Source organism: Eleutherodactylus coqui, chromosome 1 (assembly GCF_035609145.1).
Source record: "Eleutherodactylus coqui strain aEleCoq1 chromosome 1, aEleCoq1.hap1, whole genome shotgun sequence".
Taxonomy (NCBI): Eukaryota; Metazoa; Chordata; class Amphibia; order Anura; family Eleutherodactylidae; genus Eleutherodactylus; species Eleutherodactylus coqui.
Genome location: NC_089837.1, coordinates 334,685,677 through 334,709,933, shown reverse-complemented (window position 1 = coordinate 334,709,933; position 24,257 = coordinate 334,685,677). Strand labels below are relative to the sequence as shown.

The 24,257-nt window shown below is 42.3% G+C and overlaps 1 protein-coding gene across 1 annotated transcript in view; it reads left to right on the top strand.

Moving 5' to 3' along the window:
* PPM1E (protein phosphatase, Mg2+/Mn2+ dependent 1E) overlaps window positions 1–24,257 on the top strand; it is a 216,996-nt gene that overhangs the window by 129,244 nt on the left and 63,495 nt on the right. The window contains exon 2 of the mRNA XM_066575854.1: window positions 9,926–10,044. Coding sequence (XP_066431951.1) covers window positions 9,926–10,044 — 119 coding nt within the window. The remainder of the gene's footprint in view (window positions 1–9,925; window positions 10,045–24,257) is intronic.

Here is a 24,257-nt window from a genome sequence, read left to right as displayed (position 1 = left end):
AGAAGAGAAGAAGATCACTGCCGGGGACGTGGAGAGAAGATGCAGCTGGGCTGACAGCAGGGGAGAGGTGATGTATGTGTGGTGTTTTTCTTCTGCAGCCAGAGCTTAAATTTTAGCTTTAACAGTAGGATTTCCTACTGTCAAAGTTGCATTGAACCGCACGAAAATCGCGTTTTTGTGTGATGCGATGCAACAGAGAGGAAGGCTCCATAGGAAAACATGGACTACAAAACCTCACGAGTCGTGTGCATATAACGGGACCCGCAAAGTTTTTGTGTCGGATTGTCGCATGCTACACAATACCCTGATGTGTGAAGTAACCCATAGAAAAGCATGGGCTTCACATACATGCGATTTGTAGCAACAAAATTGTGCGACTTTATATCAGAGATAGACAGATATGGGATGGATGGATATGAGAAAGATATATACACTATATATACACACACTATATACACAGTATATACGCGCACTATATACACATATACACTATATACACACACACTATATACACATATACACTATATATACACACACTATATACAGATATACAGACACACATATATACATACCCCGGGCCCGGACCAGTTCTCCCTTGATAGCAGCAGCACAGGCAGATGCAGTGGACGCCATTCAGCAGGAGCAGGGGCAGCACATGATGACCTCATCACTGTGCACTGCTGGCCCATGTGATTGCCTTCCTCCTCCTCCTCCTCCTCTTCCCCCGCTGCTCTTCTCTAGTTCTTCTCAGGCTGGCCACACTGCCTGCCCCATGATCGGTTGTAATGCACTGAATGTGCATATGTGTATGGCAGAGGGCGGCCTCGGAGCCCCTTGAGCGCAGGGGCCAGGTCGCCACCACAACCCCAGCGACCCCTGACGGTATGCCTATGTGGTCATGTTGCAAGTTGCCTTGACTGGATCCTCGCAATCAGATTTCGGTTTCTAGCATTGTCAGGACCACATTCAGTTACATTAGGATGTGATGTAGCAGGATCGTGGTGCAGTCTTTGTGCACGCAGTGTGTCATGCCCAAAGCCTTTATGTAACTCTAGCCTAAAAGTGTCTCTCTTCTGTCAATTTCGCGACAATTCTATATTGCAAGTCTTTAATTGTTTGTCTTATATCTTTACATTTGGGCAATATATACTTTTATATTCCAACTATGTTCTACTAATCACATTTATGCTACTGTTTGTGACATCATTTAGGCTGCTTTCACATGGGCGACAAAATAGCACGGTTTTCTCGCAATGCAACAGTACTACAAATCACATGTTTGTGAAGCCCGTGCTTTTCAATGGGTTCCTTCACATTTGCGATGTTTTCTCTGATGCTATGTTACATGTAGCCCATGTTTTCCTTTGGAGTCTCCTTGTTTATTGCATTACATCTCACGAACTAGCGATTTTTGTGAGATGCGATACATTTCCCTACCCCTAAAATAAGCCCTAGCTGCATTCCCTTGAAAAAAAAAGGAAAACTTACCTAGGAGGCTAGTTCCGGGTCCTCCTGCTGCTCTCCGGAGCTCCACTGTGTGTCCTGCAGTCCTCGTTCGCCCACAGAAGATCACTTCCTGGCTGCGGGATTCAAAAATCCCGCCTCCAGAAAGTGATGGCTCTGATTGGTTCACCTAGCACTACTCAGCCTTATTTTAGGGGTAGGGCTTAACCTTCTTGTGATAAAATTGCAGGCAGCAACAATACAGTGCATGATTTTCTACAGGAAAATGCATCGCTGTCACTATAAAGAGGCATAAGGCCTTTTTCCATGTGAAAGAGGCCTTATGCTCAATAAAAAAGTGTTTTAAAAAATGTGGCTTACAAAGTACAACAGGTTGGGGACCTCATGCCCACAGGCGGATCAGATTTCTCAGGCAGGAAACCGCAGAGGAATCCGACTCTGCCCGCAGCCAAGGACACTGTGGGTCTTCTACTTACCCATCCGGGTCTTCATTTTCTTCACTGCAAATGTGTGCGGAAGCGCCGGCCAGCGTGCTGCCGCACATGTGCAGTGGATTTTTGTTTTTTTTGTTTTTTTAATACTCCTGCTTTTCCGTGGAATCTGTGGCCTGTCTGCAATTAATTTCCATACAGGCCGCGAATCCGACGGCTTCCATTGATTTCCATGGAAGCCATCTGTGCGGGATCTGCACTGAAATGGAGCATGCTGCGATTTTTTTTCCAGACCTAAAGGTCCACAAATCAAATCCGCATACCTTATTTCATTTGCGGACACTCACGTTTCCATATCGACGGCTTGATTTGCGGATCTTCCTGCATGGATTCCGCAAATCAAATCTGCCCGTGGACATTGGGCCTTTGTATAGTCGAAAAAAAACTAATTCAAAATACAGTATTTTTTGTTTGAAATGGCCCAATTTGGAGCAAAACATGCCACAAAATAGATCGAACTGTTCTCGTGGCCAATAATAATAACAAGCAGCACATTCTTGGAGGAATTATTCACATTCTGAGACAGTTGGTAGAATGAATCAGTAATATGTAGATTTTTTTTTTTTTTTGCGGACACATCAGATTATAAAAGGCGTCTCTTCTCATACAGTGTTGGCTGCATGGCTCCAGGGTACATACGGGATACAGATGGAGAAGTCTGTGTATGTCTGAATGCATTCTTGACTATTGCACTCCTATACATAAACCTTGTATTTTTTTCTCTCATGGCTGCTAATTGATGGAAAATGTCCATGATGAGCTTTCCTTTTCATTTGTATACCGCTCCCCAGACTTATAGAAATGCTGCTGTAAAAGTGTGTTGTATAACACCCACACAACATGTATATTCAAAAAGAATGCACTTGCAAACAATCTACTTCCCTAATGAGGCCTTTAGTGCCAATGAGTCAGTTTGGAAAAGGCAACAAAAATGCAACGCAGTGGAAAACTCATAAAACTTGAAATCCTGATGCTCACATTTGCTTAGTAGTCCTTATTTTTAGCATCTTGCAGGATTTGCTTATGAGGAGCTCCCTGTATTCTTTTTATAACTCTGTCAATTACGTTAGCCCTAGTCCATAATTCCTAGTAGGTGTTCTTTTCTGTGTTCTCTATTCAATTTCCCAGTAACTACCACAAATGTATAACTTCTTTATTCCTAATAATTACACACTTGGTAGAAATAAAATCATATATTAGAATAACTAGGGGTGCCTTTGCAGTAAATACAATTTTAATCCTCTCATCTATTTAAAGTGGATCAGTCATCAGTCTATACTGCCTTATACAGGGGCTGCATAGTGACGCGATAGATCCACTCTTTTATTAGCTAAAATGGGGCACAAATTATCAGGTGCACCTGAGGTGTTCCTTGTGTTTGATGTGGGGGAGAAGGCCCTACAGAAAAGATGTCCGACAGTGCACTACATTATTTAGTGCTGAAGGACTAGTTAACAGTCACATGGGGACGGGATGTCAACCAACCTTCTTAACTAGGAAATTTCCGGAGCACATCATGGTGATAGGAGAGGCAGAGGACCAGCATTTACTACACAAGATAAAAAATATATTTTAATTAATCAGATCTTTATAGATATGGTGATACCAATCATGTTCATTTTTTTTATTTAAGAACTCGCAAAAAGGTTGTTTTAATGTTTTTAATTTTTTTTAGTAATGAAAAAGATATTATTAAACATATTTTTTTGTTCCCATAGGGAAGCTGATCTAGAGATCGTCTGATCACATGTACAATATACTGCAATACTTCACTAATGCAGTATGTGGTACATTTAACATTGACAGGGCTTAGTAGAAAGAAATCCATTGTAGGTATGGTAGCCTTCCTTACGTCTCAGGCTGGCCTGCAAAACAACAAGCACCCCATAATCTCACTATGGAAGGACGGTAAGGAGACAGAGGTAGCCGACTCCCTCTGTTGGGTCATTTAAATGCCACTGTCAGTGGCATCTATATAGTTAAACAGCTGCGGTTGTAGTACCTCTGATCCGGTCCATTGCAGCGGACTGTCAGCTGTGTGTAACAGTGAGTAGCAGCATATAGAGCTCCACTGGGCTGCTATCAGTACTACAAGTTTTACAGGATGGAGAGTATATTCCTTTCTAATGTATATCCTTTTGGAATTTTATCTTTATGGTCTATAAGATAAGCCCAGCTGCATTCTCTGCAAAAATGTTAAACACTGTTCCATATGGTCATCTTGATAAAATTGTATTGGTAGTTCTTGGAGATGGAGCATTCCGAAATATTCCTTGTCCTATAGGTCGTTCTAGATGGCCAGTTCCCCAGATGGTTTTATGTACTAATTTTATTTATAGGTGGAAGCATTGGTACATTTTAAAGACAGTTTGTAACATGATCATAGCAGCTAGCCACCTCCACATGACGTGATATCGCATGGATGGGCCTTCATTAGATGCCGTGATTATGTGAAATCATATAGGTGTCACGTCATTACATATGGCTGGTAAACCGGCAGGACCAGGGGATAATTGGATCAGTGGCACAGGGTCACCACTGAATCAATAAGGCCCTGTTCACACTGCAACTTTCTTCCATGACAAAACCTGACCGACCTACGACAAGTCATTAGAATTCAGCAGGTTCCATTAGGATTTCAAAATGGATCTGCCAAAGCCGCCATAGCACTGTTAATATCTAAAGCCTAAATTGAGTTTTAAAGGAAGTTTTCTGGGACTCCAATATTGAAGACCTTTGTCCAAGACCCCTACTAATCAGCTGTTTGAAGAGACTGTGGTGCTCAGACAGGTGTTGTGGCCTCTTCACTGCATACCATGCACGGCACCATACATTTCGTATCGGTATTGCAACTCAATACCATTCACTTGAATGGAATTGAGGTGCACATTGGCAACTGAATATGTGCGATGTCACTAACTTGAGAAGACACCAATGTCTCCCCAAGTTAGTGACGTCAACCTCTGCCAAGTTGTACCTGAAACCCCTGCCAATGGGCAACCTGACAAGGGTTCGAGGTGGTGAAACTCTACCGATCTGATATTGATAACCTAACCTGAGGATGTGTCTTCAGTATTTTAGTCTGGAAAGCCCCTATGAGTTACTATCTGTAATTTCAGTCTTCCTATTAAGACTAGTAAAGCTTACTTATAAATCCCAGAAATCCCCATTAATTCATGCATATTTTACTACTTGAAATGTCAGAAATAATTTCATTTCGGCTGTTATTCGCATCACATTATATTACCCATGAAAACTTGACACGTACATTATACATTAAGATTTCTTCAGTCCCTATCTTGTGGAGTAACAGAAATATTAAGTTTAAACTGTATTTATTCTAGATGATGTTTTCTTGGTTCTTCTGGGAGTGGAATTTCGATATTTGAAATATATTGCTGTTTGTGTTGTTTTAATGAAGGTCTTTTCAATCTGCTTGTGTCCCTTCGTCTGGTAATGTATGCATGCCTGGGGCACACAAGTCACATAGCTCAACCGCTGATAGGGGAAATGACTTCTGCTAATGTCATAGTCCTGTTATAGTCTGTGGATGAAATTACAAAGACCAGCTAGGATACTTTATCTTTTAGCTAAAAGCAAATGTTCAAGCAGTTCTTGAACAGCATACTATTTATGGATCCCCGAGGAAATGAAAGGAAATAAGAAAGGAAGAAATCAATCTCAGAAGACCCTTTATTTAATAACATGGTTTCTGCTAAAAACGGTACCTGGGAAGGTGACACTACAGCTAGTATAGCAGTGATCCTCAAATAGCCATTTAGAAATCCTTGTTGTAAAGATCTCTTGACACATTCTTTTGCTGCACTGGATTGTATTAAAAAATGTAATTTAGTTTAAATTTACTACATTTCTTTTAGTGTTTGGCTCCTTCAATTTAAATAGACACTATACTTTCACTAGACTTTGCATAAGCCAATAGTATAAGTGAATATAAAAAACTTTGGAATATATCTTTTTAGAGAATAATGCTTATTTCTCTGCTCATGGGCCACTTCTCTCGCTCCTGAACTGATTAGTCACTCTCAATTCACTATAAAGTCTAGAAAAACAAAACTGGTTATCAGTGAGGGATCCGTTTTCATACTGCCCATTAAAGTCTATAGAAAGGAGAGTAGGCCGGCATCTTCTTTTCATTTAAAATGAACAGAGGCAAAATGGAAAACGGTTATATGATCAGATGACTCAAAATTTTGATTATTTTTGGAAACCACGGACACCTCTCCCAGAACTCCAGCAGTTGCTCTCCTCGCTTCCCAGATGTTTAGAGACTGTTGTAAAGAGAAGAGGGAATACTACACAATGGTAGACACAGCCCTACCCCGACTTTTTATTTCAGATGGATTGCTGCCATCAATTTCTAAATTTAGTTATTAATATTTTTAATGAAATGGAAAATGTTTCCCTTCTACCTTCTGATATGTGCCCCATGTTCTATTGGGAATAAAATATGCTTAGATAAGATTTCAAAATCATTGTATTTTTTTTACATTTTACACAACATCCCAACTTTTTGGAAATTGGGGTAGTTCAGTCCTCAGTACTGCTGTATGATGTCCTTCATGCTGTTGCTGCTTTGAAGGTGTGCTACAGAGATATAGGGAAGCAGAATCTCTTTACTACATCCATGTAGGGCTTATCCTACATGGCCTACACAAGTGTAAATATAAAGGACCAATATACAAAATAAGACAAACACAACAAACTCAGACACTTTATTAAGTACAAATACAGATAACACAAAATGACAAATAAGGAAACAGAAATGCAAGGAATCAAGGGGAATTGACTCGGACCTTTCAGACATGGAAAACTCTATCTATAAGCAGAGCAATCGCCCTTATAAAGGCAGCACTAGGTCAGAAACCTTGGGTGACCTTGAGTACAGGGAACATGATGAAGCAACAATCCAGCATATTGATAAAAGAATAGACTTCTCTTAACAGAGGTGCAGGGCTGAACCAGGTGCCACCGATGATACCAGAAGCACCCTAAGACAGAGTGTCTTCAAACAGGAATCGGACAAGATTCAGACAGGAATCAGGAGTCAGACAAACATCTGATTGAGTTCAGGAGTCGGACAGGAATCTGACTAGGTATGGACAGGATTTAGGAGTCAAACAGAGATCTGACTGGGTTCAGACAAGAATCAGACAGGACTTGTACAGAAAACAGAGATCTGATCATTACGCATGCTCAAACAAGATTGGAGAAAATAACCTTTGCACCCTGAAAGAAGGGGCCAGAATAAATGTGCACAAATGGCGACTGACTGACTGTGCTGATCCACCCTCAGCCAACCAATCAACCTAAACACCTGCAGAGAAGTGCTCAGAATGGCAGAGAGTATACTTGACAAGCCATGATACTCTTCTTTGTTTATTCTGTATGGAAGACATTGTAGCAGCAAGTCTTAAGGCCCCTTTACACGCAAAGATAATCTTTTAAATGATTGAAAGATTTAGCAATCTATTTGCATAAACTGTTAATGGCCATTAATACTGTATCATCTTGATTTGCATGTAAAATTACCTCCAAGAGTTGTTTGCAGAGCCCAGTGTGTGTTTAAAGGGGTTGTCCCGCGGCAGCAAGTGGGTCTATACACTTCTGTATGGCCATATTAATGCACTTTGTAATGTACATTGTGCATTAATTATGAGCCATACAGAAGTTATAAGAAGTTTTTCACTTACCTGCTCCGTTGCTAGCGTCCTCGTTTCCATGGAGCCGACTAATTTTCGCCGTCTAATGGCCAAATTAGCCGCGCTTGCGCAGTCCGGGTCTTCTTCTTTCCTCAATGGGGCTCCGTGTAGCTCCGCCCCGTCACGTGCCGATTCCAGCCAATCAGGAGGCTGGAATCGGCAATGGACCGCACAGAAGCACTGCGGTCCACCGAGGGTGAAGATCCCGGCGGCCATCTTCAGCAGGTAAGTAAGAAGTCACCGGAGCGCGGGGATTCAGGTAAGCACTCTCCGGTGTTCTTTTTTAACCCCTGCATCGGGGTTGTCTCGCGCCGAACGGGGGGGGGGGGGGGGGGTTGAAAAAAAAAAAAACCTGTTTCGGCGCGGGACAACCCCTTTAAACTCCCAGCAGTGTAAACAGCTGCCGACACATTCCATTATTCTCCTCGCGGCTAGTATAAATATGCCATAAGGAGAACATCCTGCAGTCTATTGAAAGACAAGCAAAATGCATTCAAATAGAATGTATTTGCTCAGTCTTTCAGAGGTGTGATGATGAATTTTTAAGTAAACCAAAATCAATTATTCAAACGAAAAGTGCATGGTGCCCGTGTTTACATGTAACGATTATCGCTCATTTTGGGCTGTATGGATAAATTTTGAGCAATAATCGTTGCGTGTAAAGGGGCTTTTAGTCCACCAGCTCAGGTAAAACAGACAATTAGAGAGAGCAAGCGTGGTTAATTGGTAAATAATTTCATATACAAACCCAATAATGGCCAGAATATCATATACACACAATAGCCTATTTGGAAAAGTCAAATGAATTGAAACGTGCACTTTAAGATTAGTGATATCCAGCAGCATACATCTCAAATTTTAAAGAATGGAAAGTGGAACACACTAGATGGCATGCAGTGTGCTTCAGCAATTGTTTTTCGTCAAGCAACACCTCTAACCTTGCACAAGCCCAAGAAGTTCCTGACCAAGCCAATGAGTGTTGGCTGCCAAGCATGGCACAGCAGTAGTCAACTACAGACAAGGAACATTTGAGGCTGATTGACTCCAGCTGCCATTACTCTTGACATTTTAATTTCTTCACCAAGGATTATTGCTATGTAGATATGATGTGATCGATTCCTTTATGTCAGAGTCTAACACTTGGAGGGCATTCATTTCTATGCCAATGACTGCTATCTCCACAATAGGGTTTGGCTTAAGAGCCAATTTTTTTTCTTAGTTAATTATTACGACCTTATCATTAGTTGAAGGAAATAACAAGAGGTCATTTAGGGTAGGGTCCCATGTGATCATTGCATCTGAGGTGCTGCTACGATGTGACCAACAACTGTAGAACCTCTTAATAAATTGGGGGTATTTCTGACCTATGTGTGCCTGGCAGTCAAATCTACACCACTATAGATTTACACATTAATTTGATTAGTTTCTGGTATAAATTATAGTAAATTTACTGGACCATGAGAGGCTGTGTCCTCTTCACAAAGTAATACTCACTTTTTAGAAAGGTGTTGAATGTGGTAAAAAAATGAAAAAAACGTACACATTTTTGCTGTAATCCTGTAGCACAGCCAGTGATAAATTCTAAATTATTATTCCAACAATTACTACGCCATTTCTGAATTGGCAGAATTTTGTTCATCTCTATGTCCACTTAGAGCTGTATATGTAAGCACTGGCGTAACTATAGGGGATGCGGTTGCACCCGGGCCCAGGAGCCTTAGGGGGCCCATAAGGCCTCTCTTCTCCATATAGGGAGCCCAGTACTATGAATAAAGCATTATAGTTGGGGGCCCTGTTACAGGTTTTGCATTGGGGCCCAGGAGCTTCAAGTTACGCCTCTGCATATAAGTATTACAGTGATGAAATGTAAGATTAAGACAAATAGGTCTCATTTAATGTTGGGTGAGGTCCACTGATAAAGTGATTTCATGGTAAATAAGCCACATTTTTCAATAATAGATATGCATATGAACTTTCAAGAACAATCAGGTTCTTAGCAGCTATCAGTCCTCTTGTGACTACATCTGATTTCTCTGAAGAAGGATGGAGAAAGTCAGGAATAGAAACCATAACTCAATCTGCTAGAAAAAGTCGAGCAGTCTGCTAACCTGTAATATAATTTGTTATGGAGCATAACCGTGGAATTGTATTTTGACAGTTGTCCTTTGACCTCTAGTTCCAGGAATCGTACAAAATAAATCACTTGTTAGGACTATTTGACTAACGTCTTTTTCTGTCTTCTTTCTTTAGTAATTGCCCATCTTTCCTGGCGGCTGCTTTGGCAAGGGCAACAGCTGATGAGATACTGCAAAGCGACCTGTCTGCATACTATGTACCAAAGCATGTGGATGGCACAGAAGGAATCATTCGTAAGTAAATTGTTAACTGTAATTTAGTTATTTTTATGTTATTCTTTTGTTGTTAAACACATAAGTGATTGAAATTGATAAATCAGGACTGTCTACTCAGAGACTCCATTCTATGATATCATGGATTCTATGATTCAGCTTATTTATTAGGTCTATAAGCAGGGGCGTAACTATAGGGGGTGCAGAGGTAGCAGTAGCTATCGGGCTCAGGAGCCTTAGGGGGCCCAAAGGCCCCACTGTTACATACCAAGACACCAGTATTGTAAATGGCACATGGTAGATAGGGGGCCCTGTTACAGATTTCACATCGGGGCCCAAGGGCTCCTAGTTACACCTCTGGATAAGGATTAATAGTTTAGCTATGTGTCTCCCAAACAGACTTCTCACTTCAAACTTTTTCATCATGTTTGCTGATTTGCTTTTTTAGACTATTTATTACATGCATAGAGTGGATTTGATCTGGATTATATACGTATAGTGGATCTAAAAATCCTGAGGGTTTTTATTAGAGTGATAACACGTACATATTTTCTGCCTTCAACAAAGGCTTATTGAAGAACTTCTGTTATTATGCAGCTGTACTTGAGGTAAGTTGAATGATTCATGAACTATTGGAGAGTTACATACCGTATTTTCTGGCGTATAAGACGACTTGGCGTATAAGATGACCTCCAACTTTTCCAATGGGGAAACTAACTAACTGTCGTTTAATACGCCGGACTAATTACCTGTAGAAAAAAAAAATCAATACCTCCCGCGGCACGGCTGATGTCATTGAATGGCTGTGATTGGTTAACCCAGCACCGGCTTTCAGCAGTGCCGCAGATCATCACAGAACGCAGCAGGAGGTGAGTATTGATGTCTTTTTTTTTTTACAGGTAGTTAGTCCGGCGTATAAGACGACCCCCGACTTTGGAGAAGATTTTCCTGGGTTAAAAAGTCGTCTTATACGCCAGAAAATACGGTAGCTTATACAAAGCTATAGCATTCAAGTGACCTGACAGTTTTGTCCCAGGGCTGGAGGCGGTGGGGGTATATTGCTTGCACTTGTTCTTCTATGTTGTCTATCTGATCTACTGGTTTGGGGTACCATTTTTGACCTTCCAAGATGCATTATTCAGGCTACCTAATCCCCACACAGAACAAACTTTGGTACAAAATTAATAAATTCGTCTTTTATTGTGGCAAATCAAACAGAAATTCTAACACAATTTTCACACTGCTGTTTTGTCACAATCCCTGGCTGTCTGGTCGCTAAATAAAAGTTTTTTGCATCCAACTACCCAGCAGGCCTAATGCCTTAGTGTACCACCTGGTACGCATCCATGGTGCTGCTTGTGATCCCTCTGAAAATCAGTGGCAGAAATAAGCTGTGACTGCTTGAAGTTTGGATATTCATGTCAATTAATCGCAGGGGTCCTGAGCGGTGGACCCTCGCCGGTCTACAACTGCTGACATAGGCCACCAATGGTTTTCTACTTTACTTTTATTGTGCATTCTCAGCTGAAGTGGTAAATTTAAGAAGTGCTTTTTAGGAAGATGCAGTCATATTAATTCATTGCTTGCATCGTATTCAGTTATTATGTGCCTTTGTGTGACTTGGCATCACTGAATTCTCTGCTGCATTGTCTTCTAGATGTATGTCTTGTCAATAAGACACTTGCAAGTTGTAGTTGGTGACACTGAAGCCAGAAAGATAAGTTATCTTGCAAATGCTCAATGTTTCATTGGACAGGCACACAATGGTATTTGCATGGCAGTGATTTCTGCCCCAGCCCCTTTCCCTTGGTTTGAAATCAGCATGTAAAAGCTTACTGTTGTGAAGGCCAAAGCTGGATTATGGATGTGCACATTACTTGAGGCTTTGCATTTTCTTACATTCTGTGAAGAACTAGATCTTGAATAATTGGGACTCTTGGCCTCCTTTTCTCATCCCCAGTACCAATGCAGTATTGCACTGTTATTAGTATACTTTATTAAAGAGGACTTGTCCCCTTTACAGACTTTCTGATCATGTTAGGAGATACTTGAACTTTCCAAAAAGTGATAATTCTGGAACATCTTTCTTTAAAAACCTCTGTTGTACTGATACTCTTCCTAGTGATTTATGACTAAAGTGACAACACTGGGGGTGGGGGCGATTTATTAAGACCAGTGCTTCATGGGCTGGTCCTAATATTATCACTGTCTGGGCACGATGCTCCTAATATATATGAAGAGTCTTAAACCTCTTCATATACAGAGTCGAGTCACATTATGATGACCAGCAGCTAATATCGAAAGTAACCGAAGTGTGCCATTTTTTCTCATTTTCTAATTCTAATTCGAAGTGTGCCATACAAACAGCAGCTAGATGAGCTGGAAGTGACTCAATAAAGTGCTGGTAAGTTGTCTTAGGATGTCTCAGTGCATCCCACAGCTGCAGGTGGGTGCGTAGCGGAGGATCCATAGAGCGAACACGATGATCAAAGTGGTCCCGCAGATGCTCAATTGGGTTAAAATCTGTGGAATTAGGGGGCCAGGGAAGTACTTGGCAGTCTTGGTCATGCTCTTCCAACCACTGTAGGACATTTCTAGCCATGTGACATGTCGTATTGTTTTGCTGAAAGATCCCATTTACTCCAGGGAAGACAAATAGCATGCATTGGTGTACATGATCTGCAAGGATGGATTCATAACCAAATCAGTTCAGAGTGCCTTCCACGTGGATGAGTAGGCCCAGAGGATGCACCCAAAAAAGTCCGCAGACTATACCTCTTGTTTTCTTCCAGCGATGGCTGCAGGGTGTTCTCTCATGTTTCTCGCCTGACACACAATGTCTATCCATTCGATGAAGCAGAAAATGTGACTTATCGGAGAAGGCAACCCTTTGCCATGTAAATTGAAGCTTTTTCTTCCGATGCACCATTGTTAGCATAACTTCAGTAACCACCCGTCTGCTTTAGAGACCCACACACAGTAGAGTTTGCTAAACTGTTGTTTTAGTTACATGTCTGGTAGCCCCTTGGTTCATTTCTATGGTGATCGCTCCACTGTAACATATCGGTTGGCTCTCACGCATGTTCATTGCTGACGTTCACCTGTCACATCAATAGAACATGGTGCTCTGCAGTTTCCATGTTGGTTATTCCCAATAGTGCTATTTGTCCACTCGTGATATACTTTCACTAAACTGTACTATTTGAGAAATACATCCACCCTTGGCCTAAAAGCCAACTATCATTCGTTTGCAAGTCTGATAAATTGCCCCTGTTAACTCATGACAAAAACGAGTGATATGTGAGCAGGCAGCCTATTGCACACCTTATATATCCATCAAGACAACACACGACACGTCACTTCCTTCATGGGTTACACACTGCCAACGTCGAAAGTAGGAGGTGGTCATAATAATGTGACTCGACTATGTATCAGGTGTATATCGGCTACTCTGTGTGCCTACACAGAAATCTAAACCATATGGGAACTGGCATAGATTTCTTGCCTAATTTGTTCCATGAATGTGTTGGTCTAGGGCAGCTGCGCCCCCTTTTAAAAACCACACCCCATTTGTGGAAATTGGTATAGCATGGCATACCCGTCAAAAAAATTGCAAACTTTTTGTGCAAGCTGAGCCAAATTTGGCAACTCTTTTTATGCCAAAAATAAGCTTCATAAATCCTCCCTTGAGTGTTACCATTCCCTCTTCTCAAAGACCCGAATCCCTGCACAGCACTGATTGGACAGTGGAAGACTGTGTAGGAACACCCCACTACCACCACTGGTAACACCCAGTTGTCAATTTCTTCATAAATCTCAAGGAGGAATAACAGAGGAATGGTATAGCAGAGTTCTAAAACAACGATGATCCAGAATTGTTATACTTAATGTATTATAAGGAATACAACTATTTACTAAAACAGACATGGTAAAAGAACTGACAGATCCTATTTAAAACATTAACTTCATGACTAATCACAAAAAAATTCAATTTATCACGTATACCCATATCACATAAATGAATAGGATTGTAAAGGGCATCTGTCACCCGGCTCATGCTGCCCTAACCATGATCAGCATGCACCTGGATCAGATATGTCCATTCAGCACATGTATGTTTCATTCTGAAATACTGCTTCATATCAGAAAAAACAAACTTAGAGGTTTGGCTTGGAGCTCCGCTCTCGAGTTGAAGGGGCAGGCTGCCCTGGACTGTCTCTGCCCACAGCATCAAGAGTGATAGTTCCTTTCTCTGCTTGTGTATAGGAAGAGGGCTGTCAAAGTTGATGACATGGGTAGGGAGAGTCTGGCATAGCCTGCCTCCTTGACCTGGAGCAGTGGGCTAGTCAGATCCTGGTGCTGGTGCGGGGGTGGAATTTTTTTTAAATGAAACTGGGAAAGTGCACTAAAAAAAAGATATACTTACCTGTATTGCCCCCATCTTGCTCCCAGATTATTTAGTCTGTGCCACACTGCTCATCCAAGGACTTTATAAAGTGATCATGTGAGAAGCACACGTTATCACTAAGACCAGTCCTTGACTTTCGCATTAGTGAGGCTAGGAACTAGCTATAGATATCATATGATTGCTCTACCAGGAAGTCCTTGAGTGCTGAAGGGACTGGGAGCTGGAGAAGCCGTACAGATGATTATATCTGTTTTTCATTTTAATTTATAAAGAGTATTATTACTAACTGGAGGCCACAGGGGAAATTACTATTTAATTTAGGGCATAAGGGCATAATTACTAATTACAGACCAGATGGAGAAGAAAAGAGAAAGTGTTTAAGTATATAATGATACTGTAATCTGTTATGCGGTCTACAGAGTGCTTGTGTAGAGCTGGTATATACTGCTATATGGTCACTGTATGGAGTAATATGGGTCTTTGTATAGTGTTTTGGAACACTATGGTGGTATTGTGTGGTCTGGGGATATTATTTATAATGTCTTTATTGGTAATACTTATCTTTGTAGTGGTCTTTATTCAGTGACAATGCGTTGGGTGCCTACAAAAGTAGAAGATAAGTCTATCACACTGCTCTCCAAACAAGATATATGGTGAACTGCTCTTGAAATTCAAGTAGATTTCAACTTAGGCCAGTGGGTATCTGTGGAAACTATCAAGAGGAAACCTAGATCAGGTGGACTCTGTGGTAGAGATGTCAAGTGAAAAACACTTCTTAATGCAGTAAATAAAAAGAAAAGGCAACACTGTCCACGAAAACACAAGAATTAGACCGTGGAAGATTTTTAAATGTCTTATGGACAGATAAGTCTATATTTAAGGCGTTTGGGTGCAAAAGAAAGATATACTATGATGACGCTTGGCCAACGGAAATATGATGCCCAACTGCATTACATCAAGTGTCAAACATGGTGGAGAAGGAAAAATAGTGTGGAGGGCATTTTCCTATGGTAGAGTGAGTACACTGCAAGATAACAACCCAAAGCACAACTCAAAGCTTTGCAAGAGCTATTTGCTGAAGAAAAAAGAAGAGAATACCCCGAAAATAAGAGAATGGCCACCACACTTGACCGATTTAAACTCAAAGACATTTTGGGGGAAAACATGACCGTATCCAAACTCTCATGAAAGCCTCTGGAGTATTGTACAAGCCTCATGCAAGCAATTATAACCAACTGTTTTACAAAATATAGTCAATCGGATGCCTAAAGTAGTCAAAAGATAAAAGCTAAAGGTGGTTTCTTTGATGAAAAAGACGTTTGATATTTTTTTTTCAATCATAAACGTTTCGAATGGCCATGTTTTTGTTTTGTTTTGTTTCTTGTACTCTTTGAATAAACATAATGTTTTCTTTTGATCGTCCGTATTGTTCTTGAATGTTTTTGCCCTTAAACCGTAAGTGTTCATGGTGTCCAAAAACTTTTTTTGCTATGTATATTGTAGTGAGGTAAGCTTATCCTTTCCACATTGTACAATCTACTAACATAGGTGACTGGTAGTTGATAATGGAGGAACTCAAGAGAGATATATATCAATTTGTATGTATCCTTAAAGGGGTTGTCTCACGCCGAAACAGGTTTTTTTTTTATTCAATAGGCCCCCCGTTCGGCGCGAGACAAACCCAAGGGATGGGTTAAAAAAAAAAAAAGTTTATTACTTACCCGAATCCCCGCGCTGCGGCGACTTCTTTCTTCCTTTACCAAGATGGCTGCTGGGATCTTCACCCACGATGCACCGCGGGTCTTCTCCCATGGTGCACCGTGGGCTCTGTGCAGTCCATTGCCGATTCCAGCCTCCTGATTGGCTGGAATCGGCACACGTGACGGGGCGGAGCTACGAGGACCAGCTCTCCGGCACGAGTGGCCCCATTCACCAGGGAGAAGACCGGACTGCGCAAGCGCGTCTAAAAACGCCAGAAGACAGCGAATTTAGATGGATCCATGGCGACGGGGACGCTAGCAACGGAGCAGGTAAGTGAATAACTTCTGTATGGCTCATAATTAATGCACGATGTATATTACAAAGTGCATTAATATGGCCATACAGAAGTGCTGAACCCCACTTGATTTCACGAGACAACCCCTTTAATATCACTGGGTATTCAATGAACACTTGTGTTCTTGCTCTGCTCTATTTAATACCCTGTGCTTACCAGATCTTCTTCATTTGGGTAGTGAAGGTGCTGCAAGCAGTTTAGCTGAAGGCGCTAAATCCAGAATGGGGAGGGAAATGCGAGTCCACATGACAGACAAATTGAGAGCTGAGTCAGCACTTGAGGAACACAAGGGTTTGTAATTTGTAACTTACAGCTGTGAGTGGGTGGCTATCATTTGCTTTGAGGGGTTTGGTATTATTTTTAGCAATACTTCCCCTTCTTTCTTGTATCATTTTTCCTCCCTCTCTATTTCAGTCACATACAGTTACTTCCGCCCCCTCTTTCCTTTCTTTCTAGTTATCAACTATACAAACCCTGCAGTTAATGCAACATAATGACCATTAACATAACTGGTGTATTCCATGAGGAATCACATACAATGAGGGATGATTACATGCAGCCTCAGATCAAGGGTTAGGCTAGTTTCACACTGGCGTTTGCGATATTGCCACTAGAAAATCACAGTAAAATCGCAACTTTTTTCCTGCAATTTATGGGCGTCAGCGCTGCTTTTTCTCACAAAAACATTGTTGCCACTTGTGATTTTCTCGCACATTTTTCTTTGCGCAATTTTGCCACCATTTTTTAGCACGAAAGTCAATAAAACTTTCTAATGTTAAAAGTGCATCGCACAAAAATAGCAAGTTTCTGCTATGTGATGCGATAAAAAAATGCAAAACGCAGACAGATAGGACATGCTGATTTTTTTTTCTTGCAACATCACGAGTGAAAACATTGCAAATGTGAAGGAAACCATTAAAAATCTTGGGTATCATAATGCTGCGGTTTTACTCACTCTCGTGTCACGCGAAAATCCCATGATTTTATCGCCTGTGTGAAACCACCCTAAGGGCTCAGTCAGACGGGCGTTTTTAGCCGCGATTTGCGCATGCGCATGCGTCCAGCGATTTTTTAAAACCATTGCTTTGCAATGGTATCGGACACATGAGCGCTTTTTATGCGCTCGTCCGATAAATTATAGAACAAAAAATCGCAGATCGCACCTATCTGCGATCTGCGATTCCTGTTCTCTTCTCTATATGCGCTCAATGGGGCCGGCGGCAGCAGCGCCGACCCCAATGAGAACATATAGAAGACAAATCATTCTTCTCTGCCACAGCTGTAACAGCTGTGGCAGAGAAGAACGATGTTTGCCCATTGAATTCAATGGAGCGGCAATACAGCCGCTCCATTGAAAGCAATGGGCTGCCGGCGTGCGCGGGGTGAATTGTCGGGAAGGGGTTAAATATATAAACCCTTCCCTGCAATTCATCCTAAAATGTGTTAAAATAAAAAAAAATTGTATACTCACCTTTTTGCCGCAGCCGGAGTCCAGCCGCGGCCGCTGTCAGTTCTCCTGAACTGCTTCTCGGCACTATTCAGCCGGCGGGGCTTTAAAATCCCCACCTGCTGAATGATCTGCCTCTGATTGGTCACAGCCTGACCAATCAGAGGCCGGTTTCACTCACACACCCATTCATGAATTCATGAATGGGTGAGTGACTGCTGCCTCTCAGCGCTGAGCCAATCAGGGGCAGGTCTGACTCACATCCATTCATGAATTGGTGTGAGTGAGGCATGCCTCTGATTGGCTCAGCGCTGAGCCAATCAGGGGGCAGGTCTGACTCACACCCCCTTCACACCCACTGCAGGACGGCCGCTCGGAGCTCCGGCTGCCGGCAGGTGAGTATACAATTTTTTTTATTTTTACACATTTTAGGATGAATTGCAGGTAAGGGCTTATATATTTAAGCCCTTACCGACAATTCATCCCGGGCTCGCCCGCAGCGCATTGCTTTCAATGGAGACGGCTGTATTGCCGTCTCCATTGAATGCAATGCGCTGGACAGCTCCGGCCCGTTTCTAATGAAACGCGGCTAGGAGCAGATTTTCGGGCGATTTGCGGGCGACTTGCGCGCACCGGTCACGCGATTTGCGGATGCGCATCCGTCATGCGATCCGCAAATCGCGCGAAAAAACGCCCGTCTGACTAAGGCCTAAGGGCTCCTACCCACTTGCTGTATATTTTTTACGCATTTTTTACGAATGTCAACAGGACTTTCTAATATTAAAAACGCATCGCACAAAAATCACAAAGCACAAACTTGCGATGTGTTTTTAACATTAGCAAGTCCCATTGACATTCACGTTAAAAAAACGCAAGTGGGTAGGAGCCCTTAACCCTTTCCAATCCAATTTGTATCCTGGTTTTCCTAGGGGGCTTACTCTTTTTCTGCCATTATACAACGGCGCTATCTGCTTGCTAAAGCCAGTACTGCATGAGGTGACATGTTAGATAGGCTCAGACAGCAGAGAGGCTGGCAATATACAGTAAGAGAACCCCGATGGACGTCTTCCAACATCGGAGCTGTACAACCTTAAATCATAATGTCTTCAGACGTCAGACAGTGGATTGAAAAGGGTTAATGTAACTATTTGAGAATGACAAACCTGTGAAGCTGATATCAGAAGTACAGACACTCCTTTTAATAATTCCTACTATATTGTGCTGTGTTAGCCTAGCCAGAACTGTTCCATATATAGCAACCCAAAATACAACGCTGCACTTATTACTGGGAATCTCCATATCTTGCAGTTACAGATGCAGTATTATTTACTGATTATGTTATTCCGTATCTTCCTAATATATCCTGCATTGCTGAAGTCTCTTATCTGACACCATGCATCCTGGGCCTCCTGATGCATTAATAGAAGGCCAAAACTATTGTCTTCGATATATAGGAAAGAGGGAACCAACAAATGTATCTTTGCATAACAATGCTAACATATATTCAAGGTGTGCAAAAATGTGAGCGGATTACTCAGATGGGCACTGAAATTTGTGCCCTGTGACATCAGACAGCCATAGATGGTCTGATACTCCTGAAATAAATGAAGGATACTGGCTATCATCGTCAAACGAGAGACTCACAACATGTTGCAAATTTCCCAGTGGTAAAAACCATCCATCCATCCATCCATCTCTTTTAGCGGCGGTTCAGGGGGCAGACTGAGGATTGTCCACATGTGCAATGCATTCTCCCAGCTTTATATCACATTATATGGTGTCTTTTCAAGGTAGTATTGAAAGTGTATGACTCTCCTTTGCAGCATTTGACAAGCAGTATTGTTGCTGTTATAGAGTATTAACTCTGCACATTCGAAGTGATGAAATAAGTTTTAAACACTAAACTGCCTGGAATCTAATCATTAACGAGGAATTTACATATAAGGATATCATCTTTAGGAACTTTTGTTAAGTGCAAATTAATCACATCCATGTCTGTGCATAAATATGCATGCCTCTTCAGAGTTATTTCATTATGCCTGAGGAAGAACCCTGAGTAAGTTTGAAAGCTTGCATTAACATCATGTATTTTTGTTAGCCATTAAAAGGTATCATGTCTAGAAGAAGGAATGGACAGTGCCTTGGATGAATGACAAGGAAGTTCTTATGGGATAACTCCTTGATGTGTTTTTCTTCTCAACCTCTCATGGAATCCACAATGGTGGAGACAGCACATGCATAACACAGAGAAAACACCCCAACAACTGGGGTGCAACAAAAATTAGAACAAAGAGTGCGCGCTCCAATGGGGTCAAGAAAAAAAGATGTATATGGACTTACTTGGGAAGGAGGAGATACCACTTTTAGGGCTCATGTCCACGGGCAAAATAAGAATTAAAATCCGCAGCGGATTTTAACTCTTCTCCCGCATGCGGATCCGCATCCCATAGGGATGCATTGACCACCCGCGGGGTAGATAAATACCCGCGGATGGTCAATAAAAGTGATTTTTTTAAAAATGGAGCATGGAAAAATCTGGACCATGCTCCATTTTCATGCGGGTCTACCGCGGGGACGGCTCCCGCGGGCTTCTATTGAAGCCTATGGAAGCCGTCCGGATCCGCGGGAGACAAAAATCATATTTTACTCACACGCTCCGGTTCTTCTCTTCGGCGCGGCGCCATCTTCTCTCCGTCGCGGCCGGATCATTTTGCTTCGGCCCGGCGCATGCGCGGGGCACGTCACCGACGTCATCATGCACATCCGCCGAGCCGAAGAAAGAAGATCCGGCCGCGACGAGAGAAGATGACGCCGCAGCGAAGAGAAGAAACGGAGCGGATGGGAGGTGAGTTAATTCTTATTTATTCTCCTTTTCAGCGCTCATGTCCGCGGGGCAGGAGGGACCCGCTGCAGATTCTCCATGGAGAATCTGCAGCAGATCTGATTTTCCCCGTGGACATGAGGCCTTAGAGGAATAGAGTATATCTCCTCACTGAGGTCCCAAAGTGGCTGCTACGGAAGAAATTCCCGCCCTCCAGGGATGATTGGTTTCTTTAGAACCTTTAATCCACTCACAGTGGTAAAGGTCACAGCATACAAACAATCCGAAAACATGCAACACGTTTTGGAGCAAAACTACCTGCTTTTTCAAGCACAAGTCTGGGGTTAGTTGGTGAGTGCTGGAGCTCTGTTCGAACAGGTATAAAAAAATCATTGCTGAGAATTGGATGGACGTTTTCATCATTATGTTCCTTGTTAGAAAAAGCATCATTTTTGCCTAGTAATGGCTTTTGCCAGAGCCATGTGCTAGGTCTACAAGTGCCTATTGTAAATGTTGCTCTAACTCAGATTTTTTCAATGAAACAGTTAAGATCCTGGTAAGTCGGCTTGGGGAGTAATACCAGTGTGTGGCTACCTTGTAGTAATTTTCTAGTAGGCTGGTGCATGTTTAGTTTTTTTATGGGCCCAAATAAATGCCTTTGACCATTGGGCACTGGCATAACTATAGGGGATGCAGGGGATGTGGTGGCACTTGGGCCCAGGAACTTTTGGGAGGCACATAAGGCCTTTCTTCTCCATATAGGAAGCCTGGTACTATGAATAAAGCATTATAGTTGGGGTCTTGTTACAGGTTTTGCATTGGGACCCAGGAGCTTCAAGTTGCACCTCTGCGTTAAGGAGTTAAGAGAAGTTGGGGGGCCCCAAGATAAACTTTTGCACCCGGGCCCATGAGCCTTTAGCTACGCTCCTGCCATTGGGCTATGGTGAATTTCTGTGAAGAGAAGCATTTTGACCCACACGACCTCTACGTTATCTCTGGATGTTCAGTTGTGCATACATATAGTATGTGAATGCTAGCAGCTGTTGTTTAGAATTAGAGGCTGTTAAATGTGTAAATAAATGATTAATTTAGTTTTTTTTGTTAATTGCATATGTAGCCATATTAGTACATGTGATTGTAATCAATATTGCTCTAAGGCCACATTCACATTGGTGCTGGACGCTCAGTTTGAAGTCCGTGGCATAGATCCGGCATGAAATCTCATGACGAAAAAGGTGCATCTTGCTGCGCTATTCCTTCTAATGCCATCCTGGAAGACAGACGTACCTTATTATAGTCAATGGGTTCTGTTTCTCACTTTTCGTGACCAGTGTGTGTTGAACCCAGCGGTTCCAATATTTTCATTGCTCGACAGAAGGACAAGCCAAACAAAAGAAATGAAAGCATAGGTGTGAAAGGAGCATAACTATGTTCAATAATCAGGCAAAAGGTTTGAAATAATTTGCATTAAACAATCATCTTCAGCTACCACTTGACGTAAAAGAATATAAAGTAAAGACTAGAGGGTATTAACCTCACTGTCTGTGAACCTGTTACAGGTGCGACAGAGGTTCAGGATTTTTCGCGGTGATGACCAATGGAGGGGAGGCAATACTTTTTTTAATAACTTAACGGAACTTGTATTATGCATCAATCCATGGGAGGGTACTGGTATTTTAAATGTTGCATAATTAACCGAAAATCACACTTGTAACATATATATCGGTATGTCAGTCTCAGTACTCGGCACATGCGGCATGAATAGTGCAGGGTACATTTCCTTACCACTTCCCTGAGGGCATAAGGGCACTTCAATACCACACTATCCACCATTGTTGTATTTCTCCATAATTATCTTTGTATCCCATATTACCGTAGGTTGGCGGCATGTCATTCTTGCGGCCTTATGCACAGTACGTCACTACATTTTGGAGCTCCGCTTCACTGCGGACTCACACATCGTGGGTGTGAATCAACATTTCACATTACAGCATTACTATTTCACATCCACTCTCGTATTGGCACGTAGCGCTGCTATCCCCGGTGTCCCTTGTCACATTACACTCTGCCTCATAAGTCTGTACGGCTCACATTGCTCACTAACTGTACATAGCATCACTCAGTAACAAACATAACCCTCATCGTGTAAGCATGATAACTCCCATCATCTCACCATCCCTTGGGAGGTATTCCCTCAGTCCAAACTCCTCCGTCTCTGATAACCGCTGTCCTTAGTGTGTGTTCACGAACTGTCATGTTGGATCGGACTTACATTATTCCTGCAGATTTCTCTATTGCGATGCTGTGGCGGTGTCAGCGTCTTCAGAGACAGTCAGCTGCGGGAAGGGAGACTCCCTCTCCTTTCACGAGGTCTGTCATCTTTGGCCCCTGGATCATTGGGCTCTCCTTGTGTACTTCTCAGCTCTGTGGTCTTTCTGCCGCAGCTGCGCATGACGTGCTGTTAAGTAGCACACAAATACACTGCTGCTCCTCTAGTCTTCAGTCTCTCCCTCCCTTACCCCAGGAGCTGTGACGCGGCTCCTTCTTATATATTGTGCACCTGTAGGCGCGGATATATGCTGCTCTTTGGGGGCTGAGGGCCGGGTGTCAGCCCTGCATTATTTTCTACATGGGGGCTTTTTTCACAGCACTGACATGCTAGCCACGTTAGCACTGCATCACCAATGGGGTGTACCCTGCAGCCGACAGAGGAGGAGCCTCTAACAGAGTGCTGCAGCATATTACTGACTGGCGCTAGCAAGTGCCAATCTCCTGTGTCTCCTCACTCCCCCTCCCGGCTGGGTAACCAAACCAGACGGGGTGGGGCCTACTGCCACAGCCGTTGACCACTCTGTCAGGGGTGCTATGTCACTGACCGTGTTCTCCCCCTTTCACCTGAATGAAAGTACACTTTGGCATTCACAAAAGGAGTGCATATTATGGAAGAATATGCACATAAAGTACTGTGCAAAGGTTTTAGGCAGGTGTGGAAAAATCTGCAAAGTAAGAATGTTTTAAAAAATAGAAGTGGTAACAGTTCATGTTTAACAATTAAGGAAATGAAAATTGAATGAACAAAAGAAATGTAAATCAAATCAATATTTGGTGTAATCGCCCTTTGCCTTCCAAATGGCACCAATTCCTCTAGGTACACATGCACAAAGACAGGGATTTTCTAGGACTGCAGTCTGGTGCATGATGAACAATTATATGAAAATTATATGAAAATGATCATCATTTTTATATGTAGGTTGAAATGTAGTTAACTGAAACAGAAATAGCTGTGTAGGAGGATTAAAACTGGGTGAGAAACAGCCAAACTGCTATAAAGGTGAGGTTGTGGAAGACAGTTTCATGTCATACACCATGGCAAGACTAAGCACAGCAACAAGACACAAGGTAGTTATACTGAACCAGCAAAGTTTTTTCAAAGCAAAGATATTAAAGCAGTCTTGGGTTTCATGACGTGCTGTTCAAGCTCTTTTGAAGAAGCAAAAAGAAA